The sequence below is a fragment of the Centropristis striata genome, chromosome 23 (assembly GCF_030273125.1).
Source record: "Centropristis striata isolate RG_2023a ecotype Rhode Island chromosome 23, C.striata_1.0, whole genome shotgun sequence".
Taxonomy (NCBI): Eukaryota; Metazoa; Chordata; class Actinopteri; order Perciformes; family Serranidae; genus Centropristis; species Centropristis striata.
The window spans coordinates 28,238,031-28,265,803 of NC_081539.1; the positions used below are offsets into that span (position 1 = coordinate 28,238,031).

The following is a 27,773-nucleotide window of genomic DNA, read 5'->3' on the forward strand; positions in this document are numbered from 1 at the left end:
TTGTTAACTGTGGAAGGCTTTTTTTTTTTTAATTGTGACCTATTATTAGGTGATTGTCATATGATTCCTTCCTCTGTTTAGATACCAAAATATATATTGAAGGAATCATTTAACCCTCAGAAGTCTCTTGTATGCACTAGAGCCTGACTGATATGGGATTTTTTAAACGGATGCCAATACTGATTCTAGAGGGGGAAAATGCATCAATAACCAATATGGTGGTCGATACAGTAACTATTTGAGCTGGAATGAAGATGGACTGATTTTTCATTCACCACTCTGAAAATGTACACAGAGAGCTACTTTTTCTACAGTATAATGTTGTCAGCCAATAAACCTATGGCTAAGCCCCGCCCCCTCCACCCACTCTGACAAACAGTCAACATTGGGTGACAGGCGCTATGGCAGCTGTCGCAGTAGGAGACATTTCACAGGAGGCAATTGATAATATTAATACGTTTCCAGGACAAGCCAAGTATTTACATGAATCATTCAGCACAACAACATTGCTAACGTTTGTTATCTTGGTTATTTACAGATAAGTTAATGAAGCTAAGCTCCAAAAGTTAATGTTAGTATAACTAGAGGCCTTTGAACAACAGCTAACAATCATGTACGATTGCCAAAGTACAAAAACTAGCACATAACAGGGCAATGAACTCCCAGCAAACAAAGTGACACGATGTACAACACAGCTAGAAGCTAACGTTAGCCTGATGTTAGAAAGGGTTAGGCTAACGTTTTCTAACGTTAGCTGACGTTAGAGATGTTTAAGATAACTTTAACATCTCTAACATCCAAACATCTCTAGCAGAGTGACAATATGTTGCCTCAAATGCGTCATTGACTTACCTTAGAACAGATGTAGACATCCTTGTTAATTTTATCCATGTTTAGTTGGTGTTGTGGTCTACCACATAACTTAATGCAGAGCAGACACTTATTTGGGTTGATATGTGGCTTGGGGAAGGGTAGGATATCCACCCCGTCGCCCAGCCTCTAGGGATACCTAGTGTCCCAGTTACATGTACCCCATGCACACCGTTTGACCATTTTAAACTTAAAATGTCAAGAAAAAACATATAAAAACAAATGAAAACTGACTAACTCCAATGCATTTCAATGGACGTGGAAGCAGAGAATGTCCCAGTGTATTGGGTTAGCTGTGTGCGCTGTGATTGGCCTTATCATGTTTGGGGGCGTGGCTTAGCCATAGGTCAATTCTATGAATGATAACTGAGAGAAAAAAAGTAAATAGGAATAAAACAAATGTCTAAATAAACATCTTTACTGTTCAGTTTCTGTCAATTGGCGACTATTTAAAAAATAATTAGTTTAAAAAAACACCATTTTAAATCATGGCAAGCGACATTTTCTGCATTATATATTGCCAATATTGCCCCCTAATATGCACATTCCAATCACACCCTTGCTTTGAGAACTTTTGTTGAAGTGACACAGTGGAAAAATGGGAAAAATTTGTGCAGGACATGTCTAAGCTTTGCTGTCTGCCTCCAGGGAAAGGTTCCTGTCTGCTCCTCCAGTCTTCAAACAGACCCGAAAGGTCTGCAGCTTCTTCAATTGTGACTCCAGTTACTCTACAAAGCCCACTTGCTGCAGATGTGAGTACCAGACGAAGAGTGAATGTTCATGAAGTTGTAGTCATTAAGTTGTTTTCCCATTAAAATATGCTACTGTTCATATATGTTTAGCACCAAAGCAGGTATCATCTTTGACATGGTGCCTTTCTAGTCTACAGATTTAAGTTGTTCTTTTGTCTCACTGATCTGACCTCCTATAAGGACACCATGTACCCACGTTTCTTCTAGAGCAGACCTGGGCATTGGGCGGCCCGCGGGCCACATCTGGCCCGTTGGCTGTCCTTGTCCGGCCCGCGTGAGGTTACCCAGAAATTAGAAATCAATATAACCGCAGTGCTTTTATTTTGAAAAAAATAGCAAACATTAGCACTAGCTAACAACACTTTTACTATAGTTAAGACAACAAATATAGCCACTAATATATATGACAGAAGAAAATAAACTTTAACAAACCCTGTGTCCTGTCAGCCAGCCACTATAGAAGCCTTTTTGATACTTTATATGAATTACAACGCACTCGTTATTATTTACCGTTCGTTTTTTCATTTAACCGTTCTACTGGTTATTTCCTGTCACTACCTTTCAAAATGAAAGCACCCATTTCACACTGGATGGCACTTTTTCAAAAATAAAAGCACCTCAACATTGTTAAACACCTTGAAAATGTACAAACATGAAAAACAAGCTATATAATACAAAAACACAAATAGGAAGCTTACCAAAGGACATTTACAGTTGTGTTTAAAATAAATGGAAAAGTGATATAGTGATTGGAGTATTTACTACTTTTTACTGCTATATTTGATTTACTCCACATAAACAGTCTTATAACATGTGTTCCTATCAGTAGCAGCTCAAAACCAGATAATTTACTGTATTTTATAAAGCGATTAAATTAATATTGAGCAGAATTTAGTTCAGAGTTTTGGTCCGGCCCCTGCAACCTTCGTGGTATTGGTCATAAGGCCCCTTGGGAAAATTAATTGCCCACCCCTGTTCTAGAGCAAATCCAGCAATCACTACATTTCTTTCATTCTCATTCTATTCTTAGTTGGGGTTTTTAGATAATTGAATAGATAAGTAGGGTTGCACATCTCTCTGTGATAAACGATACGATTAAAAAATGATATACTTTTATTACGACCAGATTCGATTTGAATCTGATTTGATTTGATTTTGATTTGGTTCTGAATTTGATTGAAAAAGACCACAAACATCTTTCTACATTTATAATAATGAAAAGAAAAATCGTATCAAAAGCTTTTTTTCCCTTTCATGATCTGTTACTTACCCCATTCAGATTTATTATGGATATTATTAAATAAAAAACAGTAGAGTGTCTGTCAGAAAGAAACACTTTTACATCATTTGTCATTTCCATCAGTCTCACGTGAGGCTGATCATTGCTGAGTGTAGGTTTGATCTGAGTGACATCATTTACATTTTCCCTTAATCATCTAACCTGTTCTGGGATATTAAATAATGAATTTATCACCAGGAACGTCTATATACAGACGCAAATAATAACAATAAATAAATCATATAATATAAAGGCATTCCCGTGCCCCTGAGCAGGACACAGTTCAAGGTATAAATACAGAATACAGGTTGTTATTCAGCTGTTTGTTAAACAGAGAAAACACTTGTTATTATTATTATTATTATTATTATTATTAGTGCATGTCTCCAGCTGTTAAAGTGTTAAACTGACAGCTGATCCAGCTGTGATCCTCTGCCGCCGTCATTAGAAACGGACGATTTGGAGGAAATAAACGACGTCTCGTGTCTCTTAAAACGTTTTGCAAGTGACACAAATGAGGGAAGTGATGATGCAAAATAAGAGGCTTGAGAGAGACCGGAGAGAACCATGGAGTTGCGCGAGAACCGTTTCGCGAGCAGCTTCAGCTCTCGCGTTGTTTTAGAGACGTCTATTGAGGAGGCTACTGACGCAGCCGTATCTCTCACTTGTTACTCCGTGTATCCGGTCCCATCGATTTATCATTCACAACCCTAGTAGATGTACTGTGAAATAGCAGTTTTAACAAGCAAGGATATTACTATAACATTCTACCTGTTACCACCTACAGACACATGGGACACTTTTGTCGGCTTTCTTAAAGGCAAGGCAAGTTTATTTGTATAGCACAATTCAACACAAGGTAATTCAAAGTGCTTTACATACACATTAAAAACAGCAAGACACAACTGAAAACAGTAAAAACAGTCAATTAAAACAGGGAAATAGAAATAAAAATATAAATAGGATAAAATAAGATACAGCAGGATAAAAAAAAGAGATAAAATAATAAAAAGCACAAGTCAAACATTGTGTAGTTAAAAAATAAGGGCAGTAGAGTAGAGCAGATAAGTGTTAAAGTTAAGAGTACGCTGCAGTAAAAGCAGCTTTGTTATATTTTCTTTCTTCCACAGTTTCTGAACAATGAGGTTGTTGCTAAGTTTGCTGCTCCTTCTCTTGTTTTGTTTTTTTTAATTTTATTGCTTGGTTTAATTTTCTCTTTTTGTGCTTTAGTGTGTTTTACCTGTATTTGCTGTCTTGGTTTAATTGACAGTCTTTTTTTATATATATAGCACAAGGCCCTGAGATCACTATATTTCATTCATGCTTTTTTTGTGAACCTTGAGAGCCATGACAATAAACTTTTTTTCAATCTTATGTGCCTTGAGGAGCATTGTGTGATTGTTGTTGTCAGGAACAATGCTATCTTTTTCTTTCTAGGCAACTGCCAGCTGGGTAAAGCCTATCAAGGAGACTGTTCTGATGCATCCAGTCAGGAAGAAGGTGAGAAGAACTTTATTTCTGTATTTATTCTTTCATGCATTCATTCCACTCATTTTCCACAGTGAGTGTTTTGACCTGTGGAGAGTAGAAGTGGCAGGGAGAGAGCAGCAAAGAGGACAAAAGAAATGCACAAGAGCATGTATAATCAGTGAATGAGGCCTGATTGTGTGTACAAAGGAGCAGCCCACTAACCAGGGCTGCAGACATAGCTGCTGCGACATAGTAAACATGAAAAGCTAACTAGCGTTTATTTTTGGAGGTCGTAAGGAAAGGCTGAGTCTGTTTCAAATCATCAAATTTCACGGCTATATTTGCCTGATCCCGTGCCGGACTGAGTTCAGCTGGAGCAGCAGAAACCACAGGCCTGACCTGCATTATACTTGCAACAGAATTGTTAATGCTTAAAGATCTTGTGTGTTAGATTAATGTCATACTGCTATAAATAAGCCGCTTCTTTTTAACCTCAAAGAAACTGTACAATAGGAAAATCCTGCTCATTTGATTTAGTGTGCACGGGGCTGCAAGCTACAGGACAAAGCAATGTCAAAGCAAGGGGCATTGTACAGTGAGATAAAAATAGGATGGCTAAAAACACACAAAAAACAGTTGTTTTGATGTATAGACATGGATTTTTGTGAACTGTTTCTCTACGGTTCCAAAGCTAGTCGATTTGTAGTAAAATCCAAAGCCTGTGTGTTCAGCTAGAAATATGATTAGTAGGCATACTCTAACCTTCCCAGGAATTTTGGACTAAATCATTTCACATCCGTGTGTCCAGTACAGAGAGAGATCAGGGCCTGCTTAGCATAGTTTAGCACAAAGACTAAAAGTGCAAGCATTGCCCAATTTAAAGTAATTAACCCTCTGCTCACTCTAATTTACTACCCTTTCAACTTCGGGTTGAAAATGTCCACTTCCAAAAAACGCGATAAAAACGTTACAGATTGATATTTTTTTCTACTGTTTTTTTGCATAAACCTCCCTGCTCAAAACTACCAAATGTTTAAACATTTTTGGCATTTTAACCCTTTAAATTCCAGTTTGATTGCATGGTGTCACTGATGTTTTTTATGGAAAAAACACAAAAATGTTCAATCAAAAATTTTCTATCTAATAAATACTTTTTGGCTGATAGTTTTGATCAGGACTGAAGTTGATTGAGAGATTTAACACAAAAAAAGTTGAAAAATATATATATCAGTCATATTTTTATGTGCATGTGCGTGCCAAGCCAACTACGCCCTTTTTGTGAAACGCAACTTACGTAGATCAGTTTCATGTTATGTGAAGTGAAACTGAACTTTTTTTTTTGCTGCCCTCAAGTGGCCATAAAGGGACTTTTACATCTTAAATCTGACACTACACAAAAAAAATAAAAATGCATCAAAATCAATTTTGTTGCTAATCTTTGACATATCCAAGACTGTGATAAAAAAAAAAATGCCCCAGCCAAAAAATATTTATATGGAAAATAACTAAATTTTTGTGTGTTTTTTCTTTGAAAAAACAGTGACATCATGTAATCAAACTGCAATTTAAAGGGTTAAAATCAACAAAATCTTTGAATGTTTGGTTGTTTTGAGCAGGACCGAAGTTGTTTCAGATGTTTATGCACAAAAAAATAGAAAAAAATATTAATCTGTAAAGTTTTTTTAGAATTTTTTTTGGCGGTGGACATTTTCAGCCCGAAGGGTATGAAAGGTAGTACATTTGTACACAGTGTATCATAGACCCATTATAAAAAAAAAAAAATTTGAATTTCAAAATATATCAAGAAAAAAAACCTTCCAAAAATCATGCCATCTGCAGCATCACAGCCAAAATGATTGCCAAAACAAAAGTGAAAAATGACAAATATGGCTGAAAATGTCCAAAGTAGTCCCAGAGGGTTAATCATCACTCAGTATTTCCTGTATATGTAATGCTTTGTACTAGTGTCAGGTTATAAATTGTTTCAGCAATACTTTACATGCAAAAATGTGCTAACAGCAGCTATAACAATAAATTGACACCAAGCTGATGGCAAAAGACTTAGTAAAATTGGAGTTGTTCTTTTCTACTAGATATGTATTTACCTGTTTATGTCTCCTTTAAGACCACATATTTGACTTAACAATGTGTTGCATTTTTTGTAGTTCAATTGAATCTATATTTATATTGTATTAAAATATACAACACCAGTGCATCAGTGTTTTGAATAGCTGCTTTTACCATACTTAAGAATCTCTCTTCATTGGGCTCTTGGCTCTAGAAATGGTGTAGCAATAGCACTTTTCTTTCTAGAAAGCTACTTGTTTTTTGTATTTGTTTATATATTCTGTTTTTTCTAATGCATCATCGTTTATTAAAACGTGATTCCCTGATAGTTTTTCCTTATCACTGTGAGAAATCATCTAAAAATGCATTGACATCACATCTAACAGTCGGTGTAATGGTGATTTGTTGATTTTTCTTCCAGATTTAGAGTCGTATGCTCAGGGACACAAGAAAAAGCACGGGGCCAAGAGTCCATGTCAGGGGTAAGTGACTGTCTGATCACAAATGTTTTCCTCTTCATGTTCAGAGAAGAACATCACTTAAGCCGATAATATTGTGATATTACTGTGTTCTACTATAGAAAACGATCTAGGGAAAGATATTTACTATGGTTCCTAACAGGACTTGTTGCATAGATTTGTATATATGTATGCATTAAACATTTTGATTAGAGCATGAAGAGTGAAAAAATAAGTTTAGAAATAGTGAAAGTGCTGAGACTGCATTTTTATGGCCTTTTTATGATCTGAAACGCACTTGAAGTGGAATTATTTTTTCCAATGTTTTTGTGTTGAAGTGACAAATGGAGACAGCTATGGTTGAAATTGGGGCCTGTATTAAGTGATAGCGCTTCAACCACCAGCTGCGAAACAATGTGCATTGTAATCTGGGGTGATTAATCTTTATAGTTATGTTATAATCAGTCATAAATCAGTTGGTATGTTGTACCTACTACTGGTTTATTGATTGTTTTTGCCCTCATCCTGCCGTGCTTTCGTGTGTACTGATGCAGGTCAATACAATAAACATAAGCCAGTAACATTAGCCCTCTGTCTGCAGCAGCTCTCTCTTTTGCTCAACATGTTGTTGGAAGCTAAGCTAAGCTAAGCTAAGCTAAACTAAGCTCTCAAACTCCCACTCACATTTCCAGCAACAAATCACTGAGATTTCAGAAGGACACTTCTCTATCTTTTCAATGTTGTCAGACTCTTATAATGACAATCTGAGTTAGTGCATGATGGTCGATTTAATTGACGATGGTTTGAATCAATAGGCAGCGTCTTTCTAGCTGTCGATGCTTTTCAGAAAACCACTGTCATGGTGAATTTTAAGGTGTACATATACAGTACAGGCCAAAAGTTTGGACACACACCTTCTCATTCAATGCGTTTTCTTTATTTTCATGACTATTTACATTGTAGATTCTCACTGAAGGCATCAAAACTATGAATGAACACATATGGAATGATGTACTTAACAAAAAAGTGTGAAATAACTGAAAACATGTCTTGTATTTTAGATTCCTCAAAGTAGCCACCCTTTGCTTACTAGAATATAAGACATGTTTTCAGTTATTTCACACTTTTTTGTTAAGTACATAATTCCACATGTGTTCATTAATAGTTTTGATGAATTTACAATGTCAATAGTCATGAAAATAAAGGAAACGCATTGAATGAGAAGGCGTGTCCAAACTTTTGGCCTGTACTGTACATGGGAGCCAGTGCCTAACCTCTAACCACTTCTTCACGTTTCGACCACAAACCATCTGGGGCTTGGGGCGGGATTATCATGACCAACAAGACCAACTAAAACGTGTTTAATTTATTTTATTTTATTTGTTTAACTGCAGTGTAGTCGATAACAGGTAGTCTGTTTTAGGTAGCTAGTTACTTGTGTTAGACTTGTGACCATGTGTTTTACCAGTTGTGTTTGGATGCCAATGTAGGCTTGCAAAGCCAGGAGCAACATTTGTAAAGAGACGATGTCGTCCATTTTTATTATTGTGCTTGAAGTTGGCACTAGCGTTTCTGGAAAGGCGGATATGGGTAACACATTACAATAACCATCATTTATAAATGGTAAACAGATAGTTTATTAATGTTAAATCATCATTTATAAACCATATATAGGCCATTTAGAATGGTAAATACATAATTGATGTTTAACTAACTATATCATTTATAAATGGCAAATAGATGGTATATTAATGTAAGTTTATAGTTACTTTACCATTAACAAACAGTTACATTTTAATAATAGTTTTAGTTGCACTTATTATAACATTTTTAACACTATATTAAGTTTGTTAATGATTTCGAAATGATTCATATACCTTTTAAGAAATTGGTTGAAAACATTTAAACATTAAATATATATAGCACTTTGTAAATGGTTAATAATTAGTTTATAAACCGTCTATAAACGTCACTTAGATGGCTATTGTAAAGTGTTACCCGGAGATGTATAACAGACATAAAACATAAGGAAATAGGAAAAAACTCCTGAAGTTCCCTATAAAAGAATAATAATAATAATAATAATACATTTTATTTGGAGGCGCCTTTCTTGGCACTCAAGGACACCGTACAAAAAAGATAGAAAAGATACAGCAATAAAAAACACAGAATTAATAACAATACAATACAATACAATAGATTAGATTGGACAGGGTAATTGTCATCAGAGGGAATAAGCAGATTTAAACCGATGTGTTTTGAGTAACACTTGGACTATGTTCCTCTACTCTCCACCAGTCTCTCTAGTGCCAAGGGCTCCCAGGGGGAGAGTCGGAGGAGCAGCCACTCTGCAGAGCTCAACGGTCCAGCAGAGAGGAGGAAGAGCTGCTCACTGAGGAGCAGTCAGGAGGCTGAGCAGGTAAAGGCTGAGAGCTGCTGACTTCTCTTTACCTGCACTACATTCTGCTGAAATCCATGGCTGACCATTACCATTTATTACCAATTTAACATTTACACTCACTGTACAGATATTCTTGTCATAATAAAAATCTATCTACACTACTGGTCAAAAGTTTTAGAACACACCAACTTTTCCAGAATTTAATTGAAAATGATGCAGTTTAATGTCTCAGTGTACTCTGAAATGAATGCACATTTGCAACATTTAAAATTCTTTATTGAGCATGATAGTGTTTTGAAAGTAAAAAAAAGATTCAAAATCACATTTTATGTTGGACTAAAGGACTAAAAAAAGACACAAAATGACAAAAAAAGACACCAAAAGACACAAAATGACTAAAAAAATAAACAAAATGACCAAAAAAAGACACAAAATGACTAAAAAAAGACACAAAATGACCAAAAAAAGACACCAAAAGACACAAAATGACTAAAAAAAGACACAAATTGACCAAAAAAAGACACAAAATGACTTACAAAGACATGAAAAGAATTCAAAAATGGACAAAATAGCCCAAGACTCCATAGAGTTAAGTTGTTAACCCATTTCTTGTTCCCTGAAAAAGGCCTACTTATATAATTCTGAAATGTACATTATTTTTCAGTTTTGGTTAAGCTTACCTTTTTTTATTTACCTCTGGCAGTTCACCACTTACCTTTGTACCCTTTCAAGCTGTTCATTTGACTTGAACTGCTTGAATTTCAATAAAAAACTGGAAAAATTGGGGTGTTCTAAAACTTTTGACCGGTAGTGTATATAAATCTATTCTCAAATCCCTGTAAAATATTTACTGAAGGCCGAAGTGGGTCAAGAAGTTTTGTTTTCCTTTCTGTCATGTAACAGCAGCAGAGTGTTGGACTAATGATTAACTCAACTGTAAAGCTCAACAGCACAGTTAAGGACAATTCTGCGAAACTCTAGTTAATCATTCCAGGTTGAAGTGACATGAAGGCCTGCAGGAACATTCTTCAGTCGTACTGAGACAGCAGACTGTGGGTTGGATGTGTCACACACTGCCACGTGAATGGGAGTACTCACTCACCACTAATCTCACTGATATAGGTCAAGACTACGTGTATGTGTGAGTGCGAGCAAGGCAGCTGACAAAGCACCCCCCCCCCACACACACACACACACACACACACACACACACCACCCCCCACTCTCACTCTCTCTCCGTCACAATAGAGGCTTCCTATATTGCAAATGACTCTCTGTGCCCCGAGCACAGCTATTGCTGCATGGGACCAGTGCTCGGTGCGATTGCCCCGAGGCCCTAATTAGAACAATATTTTTGTGTGTGTGTGTTGCTGTTTGGTTGCAGGTCGACTTTTCTCTGCTTCATTCTGGGTCTTCAAGAGAGAAAATAACACTTTTCAGTCACCAACATTTATGTAAACATATTAACTCTATGCTTATGTATACTGACAATGTGTCAATTACCGCAATATGGGCATGCTACGTGCCTGATTTATTTATTTACGTTGTTTCTAATCATTAACGTGACGTCAGCCTTTATATGGATACTTTAGAAAATTTGTATCGTATCCGGATACGTTTTAGTATCGATACTTTTTTGAGTATCGATACTTTTACAACCCTAATACTGACTCACTGTCCTCCTCACAGCACCAGGACACTGACAAGAGGAGCCACCCAGTCACTAAAACAAAGAGCCGGGGCCTGCCCACAGACAGGTAGGTCACAAATAGAATAAAATATTTAAAAAACTATATAAAAAGAGTCTATAATCTACCACTGACACGACTCATTACACACCACATTTGTATTCTCTGTCACTGTGTTTCTCTGTCAACATGTTTCCTTGTGTCCCATTCCTGCTGTGTAGGGACAAGGGGACGGGGAAGGGGGCCGGCTTCGTCGCCAACGGTAGGTTGGTAGCAGCGCTGTCACCTAAGAGGAAAGGTGAGTGCCTGGCAAGGTTCTAATAGTTTTGGATTTTTCATTAGTTTTACTTTTAATTTCGTTGTGAATTTTTTATTTCAAATTCAGTTAGTTTTAATTCGTTTTTAGAGTGAGTTTGCTAGTTTTAGTTTAGTTTTTATTAGTTTTAGCTTTTTTGTAATGGGCTATGTGTTGGGTGTGAGATTCAAAGAGGTCATATTACATTTTGCCTTTATTAGGGCCTCGGGGCGAAGGAGATTTTTTTTCTTCCTCTTCCGGACGCAATTTCATCCCGCTACTAGTCCTACAACTTGAAGAGTTGCAGGACAAATTATATATCAAAACGTGGGGTTTCATCGAGATCGGGATATATAATTAAAATTTCATCCTCCTGGCTGAGTCTCTGCTACTACTGTCTGAATGAATCCTCTGCATCATGCTCAAAACTTCTAAATCAAAATTCATGTGATTCTGCCTCCAAGAAGCAAACGAAGTCACTGACTACATGATGGTAGAAATCATCAGCATTAAAATTACAAAGCTAAAGACTGAGTCTGTACTGGTTGAATCCTCCCTCGCAGTTAATAATGTCACATTACTTAATTTCTACATGGAGATAAGAAAACCCTGATATACCCATTAAGTGATCCCTAAAGAGCCTGTTACTGACTGGAAATAACAATTTAAGCTTAAATTGCTCCCTTTTATCTCACCTACTTACAATATGTAAATGGATCTTTCTATTAGATATATTTTATTACCACAGATCACAGGAGGTTTTTAAACTGTGAGGCAGGAGAGCAGACTGTATGGGACCCAGACAAGCCGCTACAAGTCTACCCCAGCCTGTAACATTAAGTTTTAACTGCAGTTGCTTCACTGACCACAGAAGCCACACACACTCATCTCTGTTTCTACGCAGAACTGTGTAAAAATGAGTATGATCTGTGTAAAAACAAAAAGTTAAATAAACTCCTGTCTTCACCCAGAGGCAATAACGATGCAGCAGAGCAACCATGAAGGTGTTTTTACATTTCACATAAAAAATAAATAATCAAATCAATATGTGTGCATGATCTTGTAGTTAAAACACTGTTGTTGCATTGTCACTTACTTGGCAATACTCAAAATGCACACAGTTCCCTGCTGATGTGGGACATTGTGTCTGTGTCCTGTGTATTTTGGCCTTTCTGAACATACAAACGTATGCATGTATTTTTATACACTTACTGAGGACATCATTATCTCTGATGTCCTTCTACTTTGTATCAAAGTAATCCAGGGATAGTTGTCTATACATCCATTTAATGGTGCAATTTGACAAAATTAAAAAATAAATAAATGCAGGATTTTCTAGAGCTCTATCTGTTGTTCCACACAGCTCCATACTGCTTTACACAACAGTTACTAAACCTCAGTGAAATCTGCGTATTTAAACATTCTACATGAAGTGAGTGCTCTGTGCTCTGTGCTCTGGTGTTTGGTGGCTTCTCTGCTGTTTAACACACAGATGTTGTTGCAGATGGAGGTTCTGGTCCAGATACCTTTGAAGAAACCTCATCAGAAAGCTACAGCTCTCCATCAAGCCCTCAACACCGAGGACCAGGGAGCCTGGACAGTGAGGACGACAATAACAAAGGTACACACACACACACACACACACACTATGTACAAAGTACTCTAGTGGAATGAAAGTTTTTGTAACAAGTGTTTTTTGTAATAAGAGTTAGGGCTGCTCGATTATCGAGAAATCGTGATTATTTTGGAAATATTGACTTTGGAAACGTCATGCATTTATTGGACTCTAAAAAACATCTTTTAACAGTGGATTGTCTTGAACTTTCAATATAATTCAACTGATATTCTAATAAATTACAATGTTTTAGTGCACTGCCACAACCTACTGCAAATTCCTAAAATATATTGTGTATTTTGGTAAACTAATTATAGCATATAATTAAATAAAAAAATATCTAAAATGCACAATAATTGTTTTATCTCTTTTGTCTTGTTTTCATAGTTAATAGAAGGCAATATCCTCATGAAAATAAAAATTTGATGTAGCAAAAACCTGTAGTATGCTACGTGCTATTATCGTCAAAATGTTGGTGTTTCAGGGACTTTACCTGTGCTGACCTAGTCTTGTTCCTCTGTTAGACACAGACAGCCACTCTGATGAAGGTCCAGGCCCAGACATGTTCTTCACCCACCAGGTGGATCCTGTAGTGGGGGAGGCCTCCTCTGCCCACCCAGCTCAGACGGAGCAGCTCCCAGAGACCAGCACAGACTTCCATCCTCTCTCCTTCATGCGTCCTCATCCCTTCCTGCTCCCTAACGGCTCTGCTGACTCTCCACTTCCACTGGTCCCTCCCCCCAGCCTTCCCATCGTCCCCGATGGGAAACACTCGTCTGGGACGCTGATAATGCAGATGCCCCTAGTGCCTCCAGGTGTCCCGGGCCCTGGAATCGTTGGAGATCCAGAGAAGAGGGACATGCTCCCGACGTTTGGGATTTCACCTATCGGCCTCCACGCTTCAGGAAATCCTGCTGTGCAGCCTCAAGTTCTAAGGTTCAAAACGGCTATGTCCCGCAGCCAAGGTGGCGCTGACGGAGCTCCAGGGAGCGGTTCTAATCCCGCTGCTCCACAGGCTCCACACCAGGCTCCTGTAGGAGCCATCAGTGTCATGTCTCCTGGCCCCACATCCTACTCCTCTCCACTTCAGCAGTCTCTGCCCTGCCAGGACCTGGCGGCCGTCAGCTCAGGCCTGGCCCCCTCTCTGCCACATGTGGAGACTTCAATTGCCAAGCATCCCGGCTTAACCTTACCGTCTGGCCTGCCTTCTCCCTACACCCTGCCCCCGGGGCCCACCTCCGTCATGCCTCCCTTGGGAGCACCTGCAGCCACTGGAATAGCCCCGTCACCAGGACATGTCCAAGCAGCTGTTCCTCCAGCCGTGCCCACCCACACCCCTGGCCCCGCCCCCAGCCCCAGCCCCGCCCTTACTCACAGCACGGCACACAGCGACTGTACGTCCTACAGCAACAGCAGCGCTTCCTGTGGAAGTGCACCTGGCAACACTATTAATCTTCAGCAAACCCAGCAGCAACAGTTGCCCCCCCAGCAGCCAACACCACCGCAACAACAAGCACAACAGCAGCAGCAGCAGCAGCAAGCGATGGGCTGCGGGACCTGCGGTTGCCACAACAACTGTGGCGGCCGAGGCAGCGTCAGCAACAACAACAGTGTCAGCGCTGCTCCCACCGCACCCTTGTTCTTCTCCCACCAGATGGCAGCAGCAGCACGGCAGGTGTTCAGCGTTCCTCCGCCTCTCTTCCAGCTCACCAGCCTGTGCAGTAACAGTTACCTGACCCAGGCCCAGCCCCCCCACCAGGCCAACGGCGCCGCCACCATGCCACCCTTCTTCCCGTCCCCGTACGGCCCCCTCCACAGTCACTCTCACAGCCACGCAGACATGCCGTCTCCCATGCTGTGCACCCACCCTGCAAACTACAACCTCCAGCAGCAGCAGATGGCACCAGCAGCATCGTTCTGCCAGCGAGTCTACCAGCACGTGTACCCAAACCCCCTGGGGATGCTGCCCGCCGCTGCACTGGGGGGAGGCGGAGTCAATAAGAAGAGCGGCAATGTGTCCTGTTATAACTGTGGTGTGACTGGCCACTATGCTCAGGACTGCAACCAACCCTCCATAGACTCTACACAGCAAGGTAGTGTAGTGACACGGAAAAGGGAGAAACAGAGGAGTCCTTAGTTTTCCTTAGTGGTAGGAGTCCAAGTGTTCTTACCTGTAATAAGAGCCAGAGGAGATCAAATGTGGCATAAAGTGACAACAATTGTCATAAAATCATCAATTCAATCCATCTCCACCAATAAGTCCCACTGTGATTGATTATCTGATGACAGCATGTCGGGGCCAGCCTCTGGTTCACATGTAGTTACGCAGACCGAACCACACTAAAAACAAAAAGCAATAGGTGTTTGTGTGTGACCACAGTTTTATTATGTTTTAGCAGGTAGATCATGAATGCTTTTGTTGACCTAAAGCTCACTCATTCACAATTAACAGGCTGCAGAATTCCAACAAGGGAGAGCAGTTTGGTTTTTGTAACATCATTTGCAGTTTAAGCTGACAGAGTGCATCAACCCAGAGAAGATCTGCAGATGTAATGGAGGAATAAGGAAACACTTGTGCCACCTACAGTTTTGTGTGTGTATTTTAACATACTTTTCAAAAGAAAAAGGCTGCCGGAGTTTTCCCTTGTTGCATGCTGTGGTGGCACATGTGTTAACTTTGCAGACAGTTGCTGGATAGTTTTGATTTTTTTTTTTTTAAACTGGTTTTGTATGAGGTACTTACCCAGTCAGTGTATTACCTGTGGTAGATGATGGTCTGCATGTTCCCAGTTTGGAGAACTAGACATGCTCTAGGCAGGAAACTAATGAATGTATTGCTGCAGAAACATATTTTAACCACCTAAACAAAGGCCCACCCTTAACCCTTTGATGCACAACATGGGTCTAAAGTGACCCGACATAGTTTTAATGTTCTATATCTTTGCAATAAATTATTTTCATCATTCAATATTCCAGGTTTTCCTTTGTTTTTGAACATCATACATCCTAATTTTATGTTTTCCTTTATTCATTTTTGAATAAAATCCCCTTTTGTGTCACTACCCTTCTAATGCACAACATGGGTCAAAAGTGACCCATATCCATTTTTTAGCTAAGTAGCTAATTTCTTGGCTAAGAAGTTAGCTAAGTAGCTTGCTAAGCTAACTACTGAGCTAACTTCTTGGTTAAGTAGTTAGCTAAGTAGCTTCCTGAGCTAACTACTTATCTAATTTCTTGGCTAAGTATTTAGCTAAGTAGCTTGCTAAGCTAAATACTTAGCTAACTTCTTCGCTAAGTAGTTAGCTTAGCAAGCTACTTAGCCAAGTTGTTAGCTATGTAATAATACAAAAACTTTTTTCTTCATAAAGTATGAGAAGCAAAATGTAAATAATGATCTGTTGTTATCAAAAACAAGATATTTAAAGAATACTTGGAATATTCAATCATAAAATAAGTTGATATCAAAAGAGAGCACAGAAACACACAGCAAGCATTAAATATTAATTAAATATCATGGGAAATGAATGTGGGTCATTTTTTACCCATGTTGTGGGTTAGAAGGGGTGTAAATATGTTGTGCATCAAAGGGTTAAAATGTTGGGTTCATTTATGTGTATGCTATATTTACAATTTGTCCACCAATTTTCCTTGCTATCCACAGCTGTTTCATTTGGCACTACTTTTTATTAAGCATAGAACTCAACCGTATTCTTAAGCAGTAGTGCATCTATGCTTCACTAAAAGCTACTGGATTCCGACCAAAACAGTTGGTCTGCAGCAGTGTGCCAAGCATATTGTGCACTTATGCGTAGGAACACGGATGTTCTAGGGTATAGAAAAAGTTGTGCCAAATGAAATAGCTGTGGCTAGCAATAAAAATTGATGCACATATTCTGAATATAGTGTACACATAAACAGGTATAACATTTTTAGGGTGGACCTTTGTTTAGGTGGTTATTATAAGTTGTGTTGCAGTTCATGTCTGCAGCAATACATTCATTAGTTTCCTGCCTGGAGCGTCTGGTTCTCCAAACTGGGAACATGCAGACCATCATCTACTGCAGGTAATACATTGACTGTGGGTAAGTACATCATACAACCACACTCCAAAAAATCTGAACTATCACTTTAACTACACAAAGATGAGCTACCTGCACAGAGCTGCTTCCCCTTAGATGTTCTATGGTGAACATGTCTGCGTTTTTTAATATCACCTGCAGTAGATGGCGGGGTAAACGCCCCCAGTTTGGAGAAGCAGGCAGGAGTACTGGGAGGTAGTGATGGGCCAATGAAGCTTCATGGACCTTTTTCTTTATTTCCTGAGCCCACTAGATGGCGCACTCTGTTCATCAAAGACCTGAAAGCATATTCAATTACCATCGCTTGATTCTTTTTCTTTAAACCAAGAGCGCCACCTAGTGGGCTTAGAAAATACAGAAAATGGTTCATGAAGCTTCATTGGCACATCACTACTGAGAGGTACACAGGAAAATGTATTTTAGCCACCTAAAAAAAAATCAGGACCAGTTTAAGTGTACACTATATTTCGAATATGTTCACCACTTTAGCTTGCTGTCAGACTTTCTGACAAGGAACTGAAACCTTATCTATGCTCTCTTCAAAGCCACCAGACTCCTTTGACAAAAACATGTCGTTGTCATTTAACCCATTGAAGCCTGGACAGCGGATACGCCGTTTTGTAGTATTTGTATAACCTCTCAAATACTTTTTGAATTTCATTTCTATCTGCTACAGAGGCTGAAAAATCAATTATTTAGTAGAAGCGTTGACACTTCTGTTGAATTTCCAGAAAAACTTCAGGTTTTAGGGGCTTATTTTAAAATCGCCCAGAGGTTTTACAGGCGTTTCAGGCCTCAATGGGTTAAACTTAGATCAGATTCACGAAAATCACACAATACCACTGACAAATGAATGGTTGAAGGCAGGAGGAGCCCAGCATGTTAAGTGTTTATTACTGTCAAAGGAGTGTGGCGGCTTTAAAGAGCGCATACATAAAAGACGCCCTCCCTCACCTTCACTAATGTTCACGGTTGTTTCTTCACCTGTCCACTGATTGTATATCCTTTGTGTGCTTGGGTGCATCTCTGTATGTGTGTTTGTGTGTTGGTGGTGACTCTACAGGTGGCTTCCGGTTAAAGTACGCAGCCTCCCACATTTCAGAAGCACTTGACAATGCAGACTGAAGAAGAAGAAGAAGAAAGGACGAAGAGGAGATTCCACAGTGACGGTCGTCCGTTCTTCCCCAGGCACTGTGTGTGAGCAGTGCACTGAAGCCTCTGTGTACTTCAGGAAAGAAAAAAAAAAAACATTCTCAAAAAGAAAGTGACCTGCCAAGGGCTCAGTGGACAAAGCCTAAGTACTTGTGCCTGAGAAAATCTTGTTCCCATGGAGAGGATTCACTGTCTCGTGCACACCAACAGTCCACGTGACTCCCGGTCCCTTCCCTTTTAGTTTCTCTTTGATATTTTTGCACTGAGGGTTGGAAAGAATTAACTTATTACTTAATTATTAGGACGAGATTTTGAGGATTTTTTTTTCTTGTTTTTACATTACAGCGGAGTCTCAGCTGAAAAAAAAAGTTCTTCTACACTTATTTCTAAAACGGCGTATTTATGCTTTTTTTCCTCATTATTACTGTTCACTTAGGATTTTATTGGCAGACGGAATTGTACAGCAGTTTTCAAAGATGGAAAATGACAAAAAATAATGTTAGCAAAATGGATTTAATGTTTGTTTTCATTTTAATTTTGCTGTAAGGTTTTTGAATGTACACCTTGTCATTTAAGGAAACTGACTGTATCCAAGTGCATGGATCTCATGCATTTTGCCACTTGATGTATGTTGTGGTTGGAAGGTAATTGCTGCTTTGTAATGTTTTTTTTTTTTTGTTTTTCAAACTAGTTTTACTTGGTGAAATGCACTATAGCAAAGCAGGAACACAAGTGCACTAAAACAGTCCGCACTACAACCAAGCAGATTTAAGGATTTATTCATTTTTTTCCAAAATCGACAAGAAAAAGCAGACTAATCAGCATTTTGACTGTTTTAGTGTAGTATTTCAGGTGTGAAACAGTTTTTTATGGCTAATATTTTAGAGAGCGTGAGATCTCAGTGTTCTAAATCAAACTACAGATACTGTATTTCTATAGTTGAAGAGAAAATCTTTCCAACTTGATCCCAGTTGAGTAAAAACAACAGTTGTTGTGTTTGGTCATGAGCTAGATATGTTGACATCTAGCTGTACTGCTGTGGTATTGTTGGGTGCTGTCTTAGAGAGGATTTAGACTGTCAAGCTTACATTGTTTAAATGTAGGAGAATAAAGTACAGAAATTTCAGCTGTTGTTTCTGTCGTGTTCAAGGTGCAGTTCTGCAGAGGGTGGAGTCAAACTATTCTGTTAAATTCATCTAGAAAGGATGACAAACCAAAAACACACACTTGCATTATAGTCCAGCGGTTTAGGACCAGATTTGGGAAGAAAGGGGACACGCTGGACAAAAGCACCAAATTTTTTCCACATGCTCTCTATCACTATAGGTTTCAATTTTTGGTAGGAGCCAATTCATCAAGATTGCAGATCGGAGATGGCAGCCATATGAAATCTATGAGAACCAGTATATCTTCTAAGCCACTTAGAAGGTCAATCTTAGTGTCAAAATCTACATTTTCTGGGTCAAAGAATAATTTAAAGCTACTGAGAATATCACTAGATGATCAAATAGATATGTTCATTTTGGCCATGTATTTACATAATTATTAGATTCCAAACATTTTCATCTCAGGATTCCCTGCTGCAGCACTTGAAGCGAGTTGCCTACCAGTCTGGGTGAAAATTAACATTTCTATTTGATCAAATAATCATCTAGTGATATTCTCAACAGCTTTAAATGATTCCTTGACCCAGAAAATGTAGATTTTGACACCAAGATTGACCTTCTGAGTGGCTTGGAAGATGTATTGGTTCTCATAGACTTCATATGGGTGCCATCTCGGATCGGCCATCTTGATGAAGTGGCTCCTACCAAAAATTGAAACCTATGGTGATAGAGAGCACGTGGAAAAAATTTGGTGCTTTTGTCCAGCGTGTCCCCTTTATTTAGCTAAGCCGCCTGACTATTATGTACAGGGTGTGTACTAATTTTGGAAAATACTTAATTTGAACCAAGGTTATACATTTTCCTCAATTAGAACAATCTTGCGTTTTATTTAAACAATCACTCATGAAAACCTTTATTATTTGAAATAAAACAAACTTAATTGTCATTTGTTTGTTGTCTCCTGGCCGTTCACACCAGACGTGGAGCAATCCGGAGCTGGATTGGCATTTTTTTTCTGTTCCGTTCTATGCTGCAACTGCATATTAACAATTTAGATGTGATAATAAAGGCTTTGAGAGTCTGGATATTTTTGGTTTAGGTATATTGAAAGTGCTTGAAACGTTATTGAATTTTGCTCTTAAAAAGCTGTACCAAGCCTGTATATAGACTGATACATCCACAAACCAATAGAGAAAAATAAGAAAGACACACTGTTGGTATATTAAAGTTATTAGTGGATGCAAAGCTATTTTCTGACTTCCTGAGCTCTAAACTTACCAAACTACAAGTTTTTACTCCACAAAACTACGTCTACACTGAAAGGTCCCCAGTTCCCAGCAAGCTAATAGATTTGCATCCACTATTGGCAAATATTTCATACAAATTAATGTCCAAAAATCCAGAACTTTTCCTTTAATACAGTTGGTTTGGTCTCTTTAAGAGTAAATAGTTCTCAGCTGGAATGTCACAGTGTTTTGACACTGAGGAGGGCAAAAACTGACTTTTTCTATGCTTGATAATTGAGTGAATTAATCTGAAATATCTTGTGTTTTTGATCCCCCACACAACTGTTAATAACTCACCTAAGATGTCCAACAAACCTGACAATGATACCTGATCCCTGTGTGTGTGTGGAGAAACACTTGAACACTAACAGAAGAGCATTTGGCAAAGCAATCTATACTAGCAACAAGCTCTTTAATGCTGTTTGAAAAGTGTTGTCGGAAACGTTTGAAATATTGATCTGAGACAGTGTGTGAGAAGGTGGAGCCCCAAAGTGTATTAAATAATTGAGGTATAATACTAAATTAAACTAGTTGGGGAAATAATTTGAGAAGCTAAATTCGCTAAAGAGCTAAAGATCGACTCATGACTATAACATTTCAGCATTATTTTAATTGTCATGTGTTATATGATAATTACAAAATATATTTATTAATGTTACTTCATGACAGTGGTGTTGTCACGGCCCTCTGACCTTTCTCTTTAGTTCTTGGCTTAATACTATTAAGTGATGTGCCAATGAAGCCTCATGAACCATTTTCTTTCTTTTCTGAGCCCACTAGATGGCCAAAGCAATGGTAATTCAGTGTGCTTTCAGCCCGTTGTTTAACACAGCGCCATCTAGTGGGCTCAGAAAATGGTTCATTAAGCCTCACTGGCACACTTCTACTTGTATTTAAACTTTAATGCTTTGCATACTCTTCTTAGACATGCCGTATATACGTTTATTTGCCAGCTAAATGTCTCTGGAAATTAAATCTTCTTGGGTTTATCGGACTAAAGTTTTGTCCCAGATTTAACTATTCAGCATCTGTTAGCTTGAGGGAAAGGATGATGAGATGGTTTTTATATTTTACACAATTTATTCTTCCTCCTTTTTTTAATTTCACACTAACTTTTGTATGTGTTTAATATTAAACACTTTAGGGTTCCATATGAGAAAGTATGTGTAAGTAGTTAACAGTTTTCATAATACAGAATAACTCAGATGACATTGTTGATAATGAAGTGTGTGTACATTATTTGCTTCTGAAGACGGCAGAAATATGTCACATCATATTTCACACCATCACATTTCCCAGCAGCCTGGAGGATGTTGTTTCTTAGTGATGTGCCAATGAAGCCTCATTAACTGTTTTCTTTATTTTCTGAGCGCACTAGATGGCGCTCTCTGTGCAACAAAGGGCTGAACGCACACTCAATTAGCATAGCTTAAGACTTTTTCTTTAAATTAAGGGCACCATCTAGTGGGCTCCAAAATAAACAAGAGTTAATGAAGCTTCATTGGCACATCACTAGCGTTTCTTCTCAGCGACGCTCTCACTTTATTCTACTTTCTCCTAATGAATGTGGTATTTCATGCTTTCCTCAGCAATGTTGTGTCCAGCTGTGTTGTCCCTGGTCAGGGGGAAGTTTGTGTGTGTGTGTGTGTGTGTGTCATTTACAGTGCTTTATTGCCGCTCTGCTTGTTTTTGTGTTTTGTCTGCTATCTCTGCTCAATCTACTGTCAGTGCATTAGTTGAATTAAAGTCTATGCATACACACTTGTTTTCCTGAATGCTTAAAGTCAGGAGATGTCAGTGATGGAGACTTTGAGGTATTTGATGTAAATGTGTGAAGGACTGCTGTTAAATCAGACTCCAGTCTCCACTTTGAACATTATTTATATCCCCAAACTGGTTCCCAGAAAGTTCTTCCTTTTCATTCGACACTTGAAGTGGATCAGAAGATCCTGCAGAGTTCTGGATCCAGTGATCACAAGCAGTGAGCAGACGTGGACCAGAGGGAAGTCCAGTGTAGATACTGAGGATGCACCAAACAACCCAAGTGTAGTTGTGACCTTGATGGTTTGAAAATGCTGTACTGTAAATTTGCAAAGGGTCACTGTTGCCACCCTCAGTTGTAATGTTTACTGTACTCTTTGATATATATGTACTGGAAAGGTCAAATATATTTCTAGAGCGGAATTTGGATTTTATGCAACTTGTTCATCTGTTTTTTTTTTCCTGTAATTAAAAGCAATAAATATAAAAATGACAAGTGCATTTGTCCCGACTTACCTATGATTTAGTGATTTGTTAAGATTAGACACTGACCTGATTGTTTAAACATGAACACACTTTGGAAAATGTTGCCAGTAAACACAGTGCTTCACATCTACATCCACAGATTCAAGTTAGACTGGTACGCATTATGACGCCAGTTAGGAAAAAATGTGTGAGTGTTTTTTTTGTCTAAAAATAGACTAAATAAACATAAGACATTTTATAATTCTTTTTTTTTTTTTTGGAAGTTTTTGGGGTTAGGCAACATTGTACCATGACAAGTGAAAAAGAAACGTTTTTAAAATTAATTTTAATATAATTAATTTAATAAACATGATTCAGTAGCTTCAACAGGGAACAATACATAACATTTTAAATTTAAAAACATTATAAAAGGAACTTTTTTAACCGGTTTCTTGTCTGAATGTTGCCTGTAGGCAACATTGTACCATTGAACCAACGACCCATTGAATTGAATGTCTTCAACAGTCTAAGTGTATGAAACTATCAAAAATGAAGGTTTACTCACCTATCAGTAGGAATATTTTTTTTCCAGACAGATAAGGGCAGGAAATTATGTTTTGAGTGATATTTTTGTGGCACAAAATGGCAAAGCTGTTTCCTTTGGAAAAGTCTGTAAAACAGGGTTTCAATATGGCCGCCTGGAGGTCATGTGACAAATTAAAGCATTGCTAGTGGTTCCCTATACTCTTCTCTCTTTTTTAAAGTATCGCATAACTGAAAAACATGCATTGTAGAAATTTGACAGGCTAAAGATGGGTATGTTGCCTGAGGGCAACACCGTACCATAGAGGGTTAAGATAAATCAAGGAAACCTTGTAACTTTCTGACCATTCCTATCAAATAAATACTACTTCTACTGGGTCGAATAAAATGCTGAATTTAACTGTTCATAATTAAACTGTATATTGTAATCACCTTGATGTTAGTACTGTAATGTAGTGATGTGCCAATGAAGCCTCATGAACCATCTTCTTTTTCTTCTGAGCCCAATAGATGGCGCTCTTGGTTTAAAGAAAAAGGCTCAAGCAATGGTAACTGAGTGTGCTTTCAGCCTGTTTTTGAACAGAGAGCGCCATCTAGTGGGCTCAGAAAATAAAAATAATGGTTCATGAAGCTTCATTTGTACATCACTAGTGACAACGAAGCTTCATGAACCATTTTCTTTATTTTCTCAGCCCACTAGATAGCGGTCTTGGCTTAAAAAAAAGGTGTTTTCAGCCCTTTGAACAAGGAGCGCCATCTAGCGGGCTCAGAAAATAAAGAAAATGGTTCATGAAGCTTCGTTGTCACTTCACTCCTATTACCATTATAAACATACTATACTATGGCGTGGTTTGGCATTTTTGGACAAACTACACTATGACAAGTGCCTCAGTAATGGGCAGTGTAAGAAAAAGAATAGCAGCCAGAATGATGGAATCATTTACAGTAAAATTTGTGAAAAATATGGGTGATAAATTAATAAAATATTCCATCAGCTCAAGAGATTCAAAAGCTCTTTATTCAAATCAGAAGAGATAATTGAAGAAACTAGTAGCGACACAGAAACTCCTAAACACATGAATACAAAATATAATAGATACATACTTACAAACTGAGTAGAAAACATTTAGGTATTTTACAAAAAGTAACTGGCTATAGTCTGACAAAATAGTGCCTCTTTAATAACAAACTGATAAACTGAACATTTAACTTTTTTAGGTTTAGGTTTAATCCATAATCCTTAATCCAAGCTTTGTTAAGAGACAATTGAGTGATAAACTGTTTCCTGTGCTGACCACGTTATTATGACCTAAAACATGTTGTGACAGTACATAAACCAACATGGTCTCACAGAAATCCGTGGAATAGCCACGGATTTCGCTTAACTCAAAATCCGTGGAATAGCCACGGAATCGCTCAAATTTCCGTGAAACTGACACGGATTTCGCTACAATGCAAGTTAATGACAGTCATATCCCGTGGCTATTCCAACATACAAAGTGATTATTTACATTCACTGAGTGAATATTTAGAAAATAAAACATATATTTCTCGCTAGAAATGTGATCAAAATCCATTTTTATGCAGAAACTAAGTCAAAATATTGATTTTTCACTAAAAATGAGAGAACTGTCCGCCATGTTTTTTGTTCTGACCGCTGGGACCTTGAAAGTCACGTGACTTGGAACAAACCAATAGCCACGGGATATGACTGTCATTAACTTGCATTGTAGCGAAATCCGTGTCAATTTCACGGAAATTTGAGTGATTCAGTGGCTATTCCATGGATTTTGAGTTAAGCGAATCCGTGGCTATTTCACAGATTTCTGTGAGACCAGGTTGATATAAACACACATAAAAAACAGTCATCTGCTGTGACTGCCATGTTTTTTTATGTGTGTTTAACTCTTGTTGTTCTGCAGCGACTCGATCAGACTCTTGTTGTACTCGGACACTTGTTGGAAGACGTTCTTTGCGACTGAAGCGTAGTCGCTCTCCTGAGATTTCGAGGCGATGACTGACGGGGCAGTTAAGGAAAGATCACTGACGGAACTTTTACACAGACAGAACTGTTATCTTTGGCAGCAGTTTGTCTTTAGCAAGACAAAACATGAAGTCATAAAGAGATATGACAGATTTCAGAAGGATACACTCTTTCATTACAAAGTTGTTCTGCTCCGAGTGTTGCCATTTCCTCTCAAGGTTAGCCAGCTAAATCACACACACACACACACACACACACAGACAAAACACAAAAGATTAGCTTAAGTAGTAATATAAGTTTGTTTGTTAAACAGAAGAAAAACCAGAAATCAGTTAAGTGAAGTGTGCAGTGTATTTGCATTCTTGCCATGATTAGCTTCTGAACTGTTGATTTATTATTTATTATTATTTTTACTCTACCACTCTATCTACTATACCAAAAATATTTTGTTGTTTTTTTGTCCAGATGTCAGTAGTTGGCTTTAACAAAGCAAATTTACTTGATTGCTGAATTTAATTTCAATTTTTTTCAGTACTTTACTTGTTTTGTGAGGTGTGTGTGTTTGAATAAAAAAAAATAAGATGTCAATAGCTGTCCTTTTTTAATTTCTTTGCTTAGGTTTTTATAGGCATTTTCTATCTGCTTTGTGTAGCAGAATGGTTCTTCAAGCAAGTTAGAGAGTTAGAAGGGATTTTACAACTGTAAATTCAATTGGCTACAGCAATTTATTGAAATTTAAGTGATGTATGTGTTCAGATACAAATCACTAGTAGCTACACTTCTGTATATCTGTGCTCTAACCTGAGAATGAGTCTCGTTTTCCTGCAGTTTGGTCTTCAGAGCTTCATATTTCTGGTTCATTTCCTCCAGCAGCTGCCTGAATGATTCGTGGCGCTGAGTCAGTGACACGCTGTCCTCCTGGAGTCTCTGCACCACATCAGCAGACATTTGGTTAGCACCAACACATACTTCTGGGTTTACTTCATCAACAGTATTTCAACCTTTTGAAACCTTTGAAAAAGGTACTCTGGTGTCCTTAGAGGACAACATGTCTGTCAAATAACTGCCATAAAAGTAAAAAGTAATACTATTCTCCACTTTCTTTTTTTACTTTTTATTGTTTTTTGAAATGAACAAACAAACGATCAACATGAAGACCTATAGACAAATACAGAAAATATCAAAGAAAAAAGTAAAAGTGTACAAAAGGGGATTGAAAAACACCCAAAAATAAATGAATAAATAAAATAAAATAAAAAGGGGAAAGGTACAAAGAAATGAAAGTATTCTGATCGTCCAATCTGAGATTACCTGAAATCCGGTTTTATGGTAGAGACATATGTAATCCATTTTTGCCAATTTTCAATAAATACCTCTTTTTGTGTTCTTAAATTGAAAGTAATTCTTTCCATTACAAAGATACTGTACACAATATCAATCCATTCATCTGCACTAGGTGCCTCCCTCTTCAGACATTTCTTTGTTATTGATTTCTTACAGGCCACCAATAATATTCTAAGTAAATATTTATCTTTATTCCTCCACTCCAGTTCCTCTAGATCCACTAAATATAACAAATTGAAACAAAAAGTTATTTTTGTTGAAAACACAGTCTCTAGAATTTGATGTACGCTCAACCAAAATGGGGTCACAACAGGGCAACACCAGAATATGTGATAGTGATTCGCCTCTTTGTTTCCACAACTATTCTCCACTTTCACTGAGTTAAATTTTTAACTAACTTCAGTCCTGATTATCACTACTGAATACCTATCCATAGAGTTCAGAGTTTTGACCCTTTAATTTGCTCTCATAATGGCACTGTATTTTTATTTTTATTTTGATGCATTTCATTAAACAACGCAGTGCTCCATAACACAGAAACGATAACCCTAGAGGAAACCAGTTAATTGCATGGTGATTTACTCCACAGGACAATTATAAGAAAAGAGTTCAATCTGTTGGAAACAGTAAAAAAACGTTTTCGGATCCAGGCTGTTGGATTGAAGCCTGATATAACAGAGGGCTAGATTTTATGCTGCAATGGCTGTGGGGTGACAAATTGTGGTTTTAATGTCTGTATCTTGGCTAAACTGTTTATTATAGACTCGTTATGAGGTTGAGCTTACAAATGTATTAACACCTGCAAAAATTTTTTTTTTTTTTTTTTAAATGTCCCTATTAACCCATAAGAACCCATGGTGACGCCCGTGTAACAAACACGTTAAATCTTCTATTTTTTGTTACTAGGCTAAGTTTAAACCCATTTAACAATTCTAATCTGTTAATAGGGTGATCTGTATTGCATTTAACTTGTTTTGACCATATTTCCTGAACAAATTAAAGTCACAATTTTGATAAACAAAAAGACACATGGTTATTTGTATTTATTTATTATCGATTTATTATTATTATGCTACTTAAAAACAAATCAAAAAAATAATTTGTTGTTAAACAGAACTAATAATGTCACAATTTTAATAGATGTTGTGGAGATGCAGA

The 27,773-nt window shown here is 37.9% G+C and overlaps 2 protein-coding genes across 3 annotated transcripts in view; one reads left to right on the forward strand and one right to left on the reverse strand.

Moving 5' to 3' along the window:
* The window catches only part of zcchc2 (zinc finger, CCHC domain containing 2), a 35,075-nt gene extending 15,823 nt beyond the window's left edge, over positions 1 to 19,252 (forward strand). For both annotated transcript variants that reach the window (XM_059326508.1, XM_059326507.1), the window contains exons 6-14: positions 1,519 to 1,622; positions 4,339 to 4,401; positions 6,860 to 6,920; positions 9,195 to 9,315; positions 10,987 to 11,054; positions 11,207 to 11,283; positions 12,785 to 12,901; positions 13,420 to 14,988; positions 18,038 to 19,252. In XM_059326508.1, coding sequence (XP_059182491.1) covers positions 1,519 to 1,622; positions 4,339 to 4,401; positions 6,860 to 6,920; positions 9,195 to 9,315; positions 10,987 to 11,054; positions 11,207 to 11,283; positions 12,785 to 12,901; positions 13,420 to 14,988; positions 18,038 to 18,099 — 2,242 coding nt within the window. In that variant the 3' untranslated portion in view covers positions 18,100 to 19,252. The remainder of the gene's footprint in view (positions 1 to 1,518; positions 1,623 to 4,338; positions 4,402 to 6,859; positions 6,921 to 9,194; positions 9,316 to 10,986; positions 11,055 to 11,206; positions 11,284 to 12,784; positions 12,902 to 13,419; positions 14,989 to 18,037) is intronic.
* A 5,879-nt stretch (positions 19,253 to 25,131) lies between these two features.
* ift74 (intraflagellar transport 74) overlaps positions 25,132 to 27,773 on the reverse strand; it is a 28,061-nt gene continuing 25,419 nt past the window's right edge. Inside the window, exons 18-20 of the mRNA XM_059327376.1 lie at positions 26,073 to 26,198; positions 25,438 to 25,498; positions 25,132 to 25,304 (exon numbers count right to left, since the gene is read on the reverse strand). Coding sequence (XP_059183359.1) covers positions 25,189 to 25,304; positions 25,438 to 25,498; positions 26,073 to 26,198 — 303 coding nt within the window. The 3' untranslated portion in view covers positions 25,132 to 25,188. The remainder of the gene's footprint in view (positions 25,305 to 25,437; positions 25,499 to 26,072; positions 26,199 to 27,773) is intronic.